The sequence below is a fragment of the Bombus fervidus genome, chromosome 8, assembly GCF_041682495.2.
Source record: "Bombus fervidus isolate BK054 chromosome 8, iyBomFerv1, whole genome shotgun sequence".
Lineage (NCBI taxonomy): Eukaryota > Metazoa > Arthropoda > Insecta > Hymenoptera > Apidae > Bombus > Bombus fervidus.
In genome coordinates this window covers 2,162,511-2,172,090 of record NC_091524.1, presented here as the reverse complement: position 1 = coordinate 2,172,090, position 9,580 = coordinate 2,162,511, and the positions used below count along the sequence as shown (strand labels likewise).

The 9,580-nt window shown below is 30.6% G+C and overlaps 5 protein-coding genes across 7 annotated transcripts; 3 read left to right on the top strand and 2 right to left on the bottom strand.

Moving 5' to 3' along the window:
• Positions 1–24: 24 nt before the first annotated feature.
• LOC139990018 (ATPase family gene 2 protein homolog A) lies at positions 25–3,085 on the top strand. Of its 2 annotated transcripts, XM_072008864.1 has the most exons (6): positions 25–162; positions 437–633; positions 697–882; positions 949–2,342; positions 2,416–2,679; positions 2,751–3,085. In XM_072008864.1, the coding sequence occupies exons 1-6, from the start codon at positions 143–145 to the stop codon at positions 3,078–3,080; spliced, it is 2,391 nt and encodes a 796-aa protein (XP_071864965.1). In that variant the 5' UTR covers positions 25–142; the 3' UTR covers positions 3,081–3,085. The 2 variants fall into 2 exon arrangements, with proteins under 2 accessions (XP_071864965.1, XP_071864966.1); XM_072008865.1 differs by lacking the exon at positions 25–162 and having other exon boundaries at positions 492–633; positions 702–882.
• A 15-nt stretch (positions 3,086–3,100) lies between these two features.
• Positions 3,101–3,933, top strand: LOC141445814 (uncharacterized). The gene is made up of 2 exons (XM_074111874.1): positions 3,101–3,316; positions 3,388–3,933. Exons 1-2 carry the CDS (start codon positions 3,252–3,254, stop codon positions 3,752–3,754), a joined length of 432 nt encoding a protein of 143 aa, XP_073967975.1. The 5' UTR covers positions 3,101–3,251; the 3' UTR covers positions 3,755–3,933.
• Positions 3,934–4,488: 555 nt separating this feature from the next.
• On the top strand, positions 4,489–6,487 carry LOC139990059 (uncharacterized). The gene is given in 5 exon segments (XM_072008951.1): positions 4,489–4,802; positions 4,930–5,353; positions 5,427–5,664; positions 5,666–5,882; positions 5,965–6,487. Coding segments are annotated over 5 exon segments (1,404 nt in total). The 5' UTR covers positions 4,489–4,726; the 3' UTR covers positions 6,414–6,487.
• Positions 6,488–6,556: 69 nt separating this feature from the next.
• LOC141445815 (trissin-like) lies at positions 6,557–8,050 on the bottom strand. The gene is made up of 3 exons (XM_074111876.1): positions 7,806–8,050; positions 7,557–7,609; positions 6,557–6,958 (listed from the first exon to the last, which is right to left on the bottom strand). The coding sequence occupies exons 2-3, from the start codon at positions 7,588–7,590 to the stop codon at positions 6,759–6,761; spliced, it is 234 nt and encodes a 77-aa protein (XP_073967977.1). The 5' UTR covers positions 7,591–7,609; positions 7,806–8,050; the 3' UTR covers positions 6,557–6,758.
• LOC139990053 (uncharacterized) lies at positions 8,009–9,322 on the bottom strand. 2 transcript variants are annotated; one of them, XM_072008940.1, is made up of 6 exons: positions 9,198–9,322; positions 8,932–9,096; positions 8,658–8,843; positions 8,292–8,582; positions 8,128–8,212; positions 8,009–8,035 (listed from the first exon to the last, which is right to left on the bottom strand). In XM_072008940.1, exons 1-6 carry the CDS (start codon positions 9,259–9,261, stop codon positions 8,023–8,025), a joined length of 804 nt encoding a protein of 267 aa, XP_071865041.1. In that variant the 5' UTR covers positions 9,262–9,322; the 3' UTR covers positions 8,009–8,022. The 2 variants fall into 2 exon arrangements, with proteins under 2 accessions (XP_071865041.1, XP_071865042.1); XM_072008941.2 differs by lacking the exon at positions 8,009–8,035 and having other exon boundaries at positions 8,106–8,212.
• Positions 9,323–9,580: the final 258 nt, after the last annotated feature.

Below are 9,580 nucleotides of genomic sequence, written 5' to 3'. Positions count from 1 at the left end.
TGTGACGTCATTCAAAATGAATATGTTGTTCGTGTATCATCATTGAATACTTTATTTGTTAACCATTGCCATCATCCACTTATTAGAATTTATGTATATGTATGTAGTCTGGGTGTTGCATGTCGAGTAAGCACATGTTATCATGGCGGACGGCATTTCTCTGTAAATATTTCTATGGATTTTTATATTTTTATATTGATTTTGATACTAAAAATTGCAGGTTGAGAATAATCGTGTGAATTTGTACGCATTTTACAAAAACTTCTTTTACTGCATTTGATACAAAACATTTGTATGTGATTTAGAGGTTATGTTCTCCCAGCTGAATACTTATTTAGTACTTTTAATAAAATATGTTTCAAAAGACTATGTCAAAAGATAGTAGAGTGTAAACGTTTTATGAATTACATCCAGTCAATTATTTCTATCGTTTCAGAATGACACCAAAAGGAAAAGAAAGTGGGAGGAAAAGTCTTTCTCCTTGGATGACATGTGAAACATGTCAGAGCATCTTGACACTAAAGGATCTAGATGTACATAACACTAATTGTCCACCTAATCTTGTAACATGGAATCATAACTTCATTTACGGTGATATATTATATAGTACCGTAGAAACGTATAATCTATTAGGTATATATGCTTTTATATTTACTAATGTTTGAACCACTTTTATATAAGTGTTTCTTTGCATAGAACAGCCAAAAAATATTCATGTAAGAGCATTGGATGATATGGTATTTATATCACAATCTGCTTTGCAATTATGTGAAATTGCAATAGGGGATTGTGTTCTTGTAATTGCTGGAGAAAGTAAAGTTGTTAAAACTGCTTGGCCAACTAAGGATAAAAGTTTAACAAGTGTTTCGTTAACAAAACATGGTAAAATCTGTTATTGAATCTTCCAAAATCTATATACAAATTTTTCTACCCATACATTTTTTACAGCAATAGAATTAAATAATCTCCGAGGTTATGTTAAAATCGAAAAATTAAATTCTTCTGTCGATATTGCCAAGGAATTTGTAATCTGTAGCATTGGGAAACATATATTGCCAGAAGCAACCACGGAACTTAACATAATACTTAAGAATCATAATGAGCAAAAAGTATTTACTATAGGTAATAAATTCAGTGTGCCTTTTTATGGCAAGAAATTAATTTATAAGATTGTCAAAGTTACATCAGATGACTGTGAAAATGTTAAATTGTCTGAACAGTTTAAACAATTGAGCATAGCAGATGAAACACGTAATACCAAGTTGTATAAAGCACTGTACAACACAAAATGGACAATTTTAAATGAAGAGCAAGAAAAGAAAAAAGAATATAAAAAATCTAAACTTAAAATACAAGATATTGGTGGATATGATAACATAATAGAAGATATCAAAGATGTTCTTGATATTGGCCTTGGTCTGTACCAAAGTATTGGAAACTTTTACATTAGCAAAGGAATATTATTATATGGCACCTCTGGTGTTGGCAAATCTGCTATCGCCAATGCCTTGATATCGCAATATGATATTAATTCTACCACTATTTACAGTTCAGATATTTATAGCAAATCTTCAGGCGAAACAGAGAAAAAATTGCAAGATATTTTCATGGAAGCTAAAGATAAAGCTCCAAGCATTATTCTAATAGAAGAAATCGATAGTTTATGCCCTAAAAGGAGTACTTCAAGTACAGATCACGAAAGAAGAATACTTTCTCAACTGACTGCACTCTTTGATGGAATACAAAATGCAAATGATAATGTAGTAATACTTGCCACAACTTCGAAATTGGATCTTGTAGATAATTCTCTTAGAAGACCTGGTAGAATAGACAAAGAATTCGAAATTCATGTACCTACTACCAATATGCGTGCAGAAATATTTCAAAAAATGTTATCAAAAATACCGAACACTTTATCCTTAGAAAATATACAAAATATCGCTTCCGTTACTCATGGATTTGTCGGCGCCGATTTATATGGTTTATGTTCCCAAGCAGTTCTGAATTCTGTAAAATGTCAACAGAAAACTAACACTGATCTTTCGTTAAAAGTAACGATATCAAACTTTGAACATGCTTTAACTGTCACAAAACCGTCAGCTATGAAAGAAGTTTTAATAGAAGTACCGAACATCCAATGGTCGGATATAGGAGGTCAAAAGGACCTAAAATTAAAATTAAAACAAGCTGTTGAGTGGCCACTGCGCCATCCCGAAGTGTTTCTCAGGATGGGTATAACTCCACCTAAAGGTGTTTTAATGTTTGGTCCACCAGGTTGTTCTAAAACAATGATTGCAAAAGCTCTTGCAACAGAAAGTAAAGTAAATTTTTTAAACATAAAGGTTAGGCATATTAAAGCTTAATTCAAAAATTTTCCAATAAAAAAAAAGGAGATAAAAAGTACAATGTTTTTAGGGACCAGAATTATTCTCAAAATGGGTCGGTGAATCCGAAAAAGCCGTAAGAGAGGTATTTCGAAAAGCAAGACAAGTATCACCTTCAATAGTATTTATTGATGAAATTGATGCACTAGGAAGTGAAAGAGGTTCTTCTTCAAGCGCCGGAAGCAACGTGCAAGAGCGAGTCCTAGCACAATTATTAACAGAACTGGATGGAGTTACTGCGTTAGGCAGCGTTACTTTAGTAGCAGCAACTAACCGACCCGATAAAATTGATAAAGTTAGTTACATTTTAGAAAACAGCTATATTTATCAATTATGTTTATTAATTAAAATGTTGCTTTTTCACAGGCACTTCTTCGTCCTGGTCGTTTAGATAGGATAATATACGTGGCATTACCTGATTATGAAGCCAGACAAGAGATTTTCGATATAAAATTAAGAAATATGCCAATCGCCGAAGATGTACATATTCAGGATTTAGTTGATCTTACAGAAGGATATTCTGGAGCAGAAATCCAAGCAATTTGTCACGAAGCTGCTATTAAAGCACTTGAAGAAGATTTAAATGCTACTATAATCACTAAAGAGCATTTTAAAGCAGCATTGGCTATAATCACTCCACGGACACCAGCGTCGTTAATAAATTTATATAATGAATATATGAATAAAATACATTAACTATATATACAATTTACTATCACGTAATAATTGAATTTGTCTATATTTGTAAAGATTATTAATCGTCTATCAACACCTTTCTATTATTTTAATACCAAACTTCAGGCTTTTATTTTAATAAGATTAATGAAATTCGTAGTTGTGTAATTGCAGATTACATTACCGAGTCAAATGTCGGTAATGACAAAATGTGAACGACCTTATGGGAAAAACGATTTAAAACAGATAATCGAAAGGTATGATCGAAAGGGTGAAATATTTTATCATTTGATGAATGCAATAACGGTCAACTTAAATATTGTTTTAGTTGCGGTTGCTGCCCACCAATGGATCCACAATGCCCACCTTGTTCTATATCGTACCCTCCTCAACCTGTTTGCTGCTATACGTGTCCTGCTCCACCTTGCAAATTGGAATCAAAACCTAATTGTTGTCCACCTATGCCAGTCACCTGCATGCCATGTCCGCCTCGACCTTCACTTTTACCTTGCGTCCCACGCCCTTTCGTTTGTCCACCCTGCACAGGTCACCCGTGTATTACCTGTGCACCTATACCTAAACCAGTCCCAGCTCCTTATGAAGCCGGTCCTGTCTTCAGGGCGCCTGTTATTACTGGTGGATTATTTTATGTTGGAACAATCAGGTGTTATCCGTGTTTATCATATGCTTGTTGAACCATACCTCGCCTATTTTATACTCCAATCCCAGTCGGTCCTTCGAATATAATTACCTCACGAATAAAACATTTATTGTCCACTGTTAATGATGTTTGATCTGAACTTTGTGTTTTATATAAATATTAGTATACATTTCATATATAAATAAATATAAAACAAATGTTATTATAACAATATTCAGCCCTTTCGCTCAAGATAACCGCGCTATTCAATTAATTTTTAGAGTTAATAAATCTTTACTAATTTTTAAATTTACAAGTGATTTATGATGGATAAAAGAATATGTGATCTCTGTCCACTAGATCATTTTAATAGAATCGGTTGCATGGTAACGACATGTAACTGGCCTTTATTAAATATTGTTCAACAAAGAACTAATCAACCATATTTACGAAAAATAGAACCAATAAAAGGTGTCAGGTAAGAATTTAATAATAATTTATTGAATCTGAACATAATAGAGATTTCATACATAATGTAATACATTCATTACTTGCGCCTTTATTAATGTATTTTAATTATGTATTGGAGATTTAAACAACCTGCAAATTCGCCACAGCGTCACGGGTCATGGACAAATTTAATGTACCGCCCTATTGTGCAAGGGGGTTTCAGATATCGTGGTGTATATAAATTACTTCCTCTTGATCTTTCACCAAGTTCTCCTGTATTGTCTCGACCTGCTCCTGTTCCACCTACAGATTTTCGAGGAATAACAGTATATTGTTGTCGATAGCATTGGCTACATGCGTATGCCTATACATGCATTCGCACGAATATATATTACATTTATGTGAATTTGAGCGTATATGCTTCATTTCAATTTATACATTATAAATTATAAGCCATTAGTAAAAATAAATAAAATGTATTAGCGCGTTCTTAGTATTACATGAGCAAAAAGTGAGGTTATGTTTTTATTTTGTAATTAGTACTAAAAATCAATTATATTTAAAATAATTAATCAGCATGGAAGCAATATGGAATCGCATGCAATTAGAACGTCCTCCCAATGCAACTTGTCATATCGAACATCATAAATTTGGTAAGTTTAATTCTGCTTGTAAATAAAACAAAAAAAATATTGTAATATAAATTTTTTATATGAAAGGCGAATAATCTTCCATTTAATAAATATATACATGATATTTTTCTATTTTTGTCACTGTTAGATGCATCTGCATTTTTATTAACACTAGACAAAATTATAAAAGATATAACTTCTCAAGAATTATTGCACAAAGAAGCAGCAATTTTAAGCAGATTAATTTATCGTATGAAAAGAAAATTTCGAAATGACAAAGGTGTCAAATCAATGTCTAAAATAAATAAAGTTTTGCTCAAATATTTGTCATTATCACTTGAAAAGGAATATGAAAATTTGAAGAGCTATGTTGAAATAGATGAAAAATATATTACATTATCTAGTAAACAAATGGTAGAATATGTTTTGGTTAAAACACAAGGTTTTGCAAAGCTTATATTACGTTTGGAAGAGGTCTGTAAACATACTGCATATTTTCTTAAATGCAGAATAAATTTAGGTCATGCCTGGTCTACTGCTATTACTGCATATGCTGTTGTTAGTAGAATATGGTATGTTATTTTTGTATTACATAGTGTAAATTTATAAACTATAGCTATGAAGTATTGGTATATTTTGCTACAGGATTTTGTCAAGGTATCTAGTTAAGAAAGCATGTACATGGTATAATGACTTATACGAATACCTACACTTTTTTGAATTTGTTGGATTATCTTGGCTACCCAAAGACTACGAACTTACAAATGATTTAAAATCATGGCTATCAGTACCATGGATAGATAATCCTATCTCAAGGCATGTAAAAGAAAATAAATATAATAAATTATTATATAAAACTGTTATAGTTAAAAAATTTGTATTTATATAGTATTCCCAGTGATTATGGATTAAAGAATACGATGTTTAAATTAATTACCCCACGTGAATATGATTCAGATGAAGATCTAGATTGTGATATACAAGATTACAACAAAGAAACAAAATCTGAAAATAAATTTTCATGGGTTGAAAATAAAAATGCTATACATATTTCAGTTCCAAGTGAGATCAAAAATGTTGTTTCTAATGATGATGCAGGAGGTATAAAAGCAAATTTACGAATCATATAATAAAAAGAAATATTATTTATATATAATATATTTATAAAATTTATTTTCTGTAGAAATTATAGATCGTCATACTTTTAATTTAAAATGTATTCAAAATACATCAATAGCTGATAGAAAGAAACATAAAAAATTCACAAAAATCGGAGAAACAAAAGGAAATACGGCAAATATTAAGGGCAATAATCGAGAATCTTATTTCGATGATTTAAGAGACGAATTTGTAACCAAAAAGAGGAAGAAAAATTCCGAAAAAAAATTAAAGAATTTAATGGTAAAAAATACCTCAAAAGAATTAATTACTTTCGATGATGTCAGTAATACATCAGATTTAATGATACTTCTAAACAAAGAATCGTATCCTGGTTTGGATAAATTAAAATGGAATATGATTAGAAATAAAGGCAAAAGATTATTAGACAAGTTGGAAATTCGTTCTGATGGAAGTAAGCAGTCAATGCCATTAAAAAAAATAATGAAACGTATAAAAAATTGGATTGCTTAAATACAGTGTATGTGAATATATGTTAATATCGAATGTAAAAATAATATAAAAATAAATATTATATTTTTTATAAAGGGAGTTTTTCATTATCTTTTATTTTCCTAACATGTTTTAAACATGCTCTAAGAAAAAATAAAAAATAATAACGGTGTTCGATATATTTAATTTATTGCACTTGATAACGTAAGAAAAGTATGGTACATTAAATATTCTTATTTAGAACAACGACAATGCAAAATAAAAATATTTATAACAATAATTAAAGTAATTATCCCTGAGTACATAACACTTTTCTTGTTTCAATGAAGCATAGCGGCATAGAAGTACAAAATATATGACAAATAATCAGTACATGTCGATATTCGGATACAACCAATTCGTATACAACTGTGGTCTCATCCTCCATTTTAATCCAAGATCAAATTGTCTTTTCTTCATATTGTTGAAGCAACAAGCACGAAATTGTCGTGTGCCACATTTCTCGGCGCATTCTCTGCCACACTGTTCACAAGATAAAGTTTCTCCAAAGACCCATAATGCGCATACTATATTGCAAAAAATATGTTTTTCTTATTTATATTTATGTATACATTTTATTTTATTCTAACTAAAAGAATTTGCTAAAAAACGAGTTAGCAATATTTAAAGCACTATTAAAAAATTATTTATTTAAAAAAGTATAAAGGAACGTATTTGATGCATTTATGTATGTTACGAAAGGGATGTACGATCATCAATGAATGTTAAACAAGTAATTACAAGTTATTGCATCTATATAGGGCATAAGCTAATGCATATTTCGACTAGAGTTTTTTCTTTTTCTTCTTCTTCTCCTTTTTTCCGGTTTATGTTAATTAGGAAAGAATATTAAATGAAAATTGACTGTACTTATGTTTTATCTTCTTTAATGAGAAATACAGCAATAAATGCAATAACATTGTAACAACTGCTTTAAGTGGTGTGCTATATAATGATGTTATCAGCTTCAAGTGGAAATTATATTATAATCTCTAATCCGATTTATTTTAGATCTGTTTTAGAATACTCGAGCAAAGTAGCTATTTCATAAATTTCGGAATATTTCCACTTATAATAAATATTAAAAAAATATATTTTCTATTATGAGAAGTAAATATTGCTTACCTATGAAAAATAGCGCCACATAAGTGCAGTTCATTTTCTGGTTCGATAATTCACTGCCAAATAAAATAACTGTAGTTATTATATCGTCTATCATGTTACACACTTTCTGTTAAATTCAAATAAAAAAGAATTATAAAAAAGTGATAGAATAGTACACGTATAACACTCGAAATTTATGTCGGATTAATTTTTCTTGTCTAAATTTAAACAACACGACTTGAAATGCCAATTTTGAAGATGCCAACTTACGAATCCTTTGTGGATGAGCGCTGAACGGCAAGTGATAATCTTTCCGAGGACCGCTGGTTGAAGATATATCTCCCCACCAACTCCTGTTTCCACCTTAATCCTTAACGCACACGCAATTGCATTTTCTGTCTTGACATGATATTTAGAGAGATTTCTGATTTGAAATTTTCCTATAATTAGAATTCGCTCTGTACGGATATAGATTTATCAGAACTAATTACTTTATAATCCTAAAAAGATTGTGAAGAATTTGGTAATAACATAAATACATCAAGTTTCATACATAGAAGTCTTAAGCTCTTTGTCTTATACATTTATTTACTTTAATAATAACACTATGTAGATGATGAGGATAACGTCGCCAATTTTATAGCTTGACGCACTACTAATCTGTGATAACATTTGAACTGAAAATAGAAAAAGATAGTTAGACGCATATGTTCATTTTCTTTTTAGTTTATATGCCTATATTGGAACGAATCGAACTAGGATAATAAACGATTCTTTCTCTGCGTTTATAATCTGTGTGTGGTATAGAAATTTCACACTCTAATAGCAATGGTTCCAAAGGATTTTTTACGATTGCACTGCGTGTTGCAAAAAGGATGTTTTTATATTTTATTGTGTCTACAATTTTATCATAATAATTATTGACTTCAGTTCCTTCTATATAAATTTTTAGTATCGGTCGCGGTTGTGCTCCGTTTGCTACACATGTTAGATTCAAATGACTTTTATTGAAAGAAGAAACATGAATGGACAGATTAGTTTCCGGCACTGTAATACAATATTAAGCAATAGTTTTGTATGTCACATAAATTATTCGATTATTATTTACAATCACAGAGTTACCATAAATAATCATTTTTGTTCCTTTCGTGTCCTCTTCCTGGAAGGTGCTAATCATACAAGTATACTCCCCACTCATTTCGATTATGGCCATTTTCAAATGTATTATGGATTGTGAATTAGAATGTCTTAAATTTTGTTCAGGATATTCAGCAAATCCATCTATCACTCCTATATCCTGAGGTGGCACTATAGTTGGATTACAATAAAAAGAAAAAAACATCATACATCGAACAGGATCGCTCAGCTCAAAAAGTTCAATTATGTTTAGTATTACTTGGTGGTATCCATTGATAGATTTGGTCTTTGTTATGGTACCATTTTATTACAAGACCGTTCTCGTCTTTAGTGACATTGTAAATGCAGGAAAGATCGATTGGTCCAGTTCCATTACGCACTACGTGCGGAACGTTCAATGTGTAAATTTTTGAGGCGCATATATCTGGAAAGCAATCATAGTGATAATTGTTCTAATACACTTTGAATTTATTAATCATAGTTAAAAATAACTTTTAATGGCATACGATTAAAAGAGAGGATTACCTGTAAAGCGGCTTTTTACCACTGCTGTAGCAAGCAGGAAAACGATATATGCTACCGACGACATTTTCTACGAAGATTAGTTTTCAGACTGATGAACAATTAAACATGCTTCGTTAATCTTAAATCAAGCGCAGGTGAAAGGTTCTGCGCAGTTACCGATTATATTATTCGTAGAATAAATATCTTTGGAACATTTTGTAGCGAAAGAAACAAATTTATATTTAAAAGAAACGCTTGAACATGTTATTTATTTCTTTCAATATTTACAATGATTAATATTTATCATTCTTTTTCTTATAAATTTGTTTGATTTCCTGATCTACTATAGTACATTCCAGCCACTCTTTAAATTTCTCCGGACGCTCCTCTTAGTTGATACTTCT

What these genes read in the sequence shown, in the direction of transcription:
- LOC139990018 (XM_072008864.1), top strand. Translation starts at nt 143, where the DNA reads ATGGCGGACGGCATTTCTCT. An exon ending in ATGGCGGACGGCATTTCTCT is followed by an intron (nt 163 to 436) that starts GTAAATATTTCT and finishes CTATCGTTTCAG; the next exon opens with AATGACACCAAAAGGAAAAG. An exon ending in TGTTTCGTTAACAAAACATG is followed by an intron (nt 883 to 948) that starts GTAAAATCTGTT and finishes CATTTTTTACAG; the next exon opens with CAATAGAATTAAATAATCTC.
- LOC141445814 (XM_074111874.1), top strand. Translation starts at nt 3,252, where the DNA reads ATGTCGGTAATGACAAAATGTGAACGACCTTATGGGAAAAACGATTTA. An exon ending in TTAAAACAGATAATCGAAAG is followed by an intron (nt 3,317 to 3,387) that starts GTATGATCGAAA and finishes ATATTGTTTTAG; the next exon opens with TTGCGGTTGCTGCCCACCAA.
- LOC141445815 (XM_074111876.1), bottom strand. Translation starts at nt 7,590, where the DNA reads ATGAACTGCACTTATGTGGCGCTATTTTTCATAG. An exon ending in TGTGGCGCTATTTTTCATAG is followed by an intron (nt 6,959 to 7,556) that starts GTAAGCAATATT and finishes TTTGCAATATAG; the next exon opens with TATGCGCATTATGGGTCTTT.
- LOC139990053 (XM_072008940.1), bottom strand. Translation starts at nt 9,261, where the DNA reads ATGTCGTCGGTAGCATATATCGTTTTCCTGCTTGCTACAGCAGTGGTA. An exon ending in CTATCAATGGATACCACCAA is followed by an intron (nt 8,844 to 8,931) that starts GTAATACTAAAC and finishes ATCCAACTATAG; the next exon opens with TGCCACCTCAGGATATAGGA. An exon ending in AACAAAAATGATTATTTATG is followed by an intron (nt 8,583 to 8,657) that starts GTAACTCTGTGA and finishes ATTGTATTACAG; the next exon opens with TGCCGGAAACTAATCTGTCC.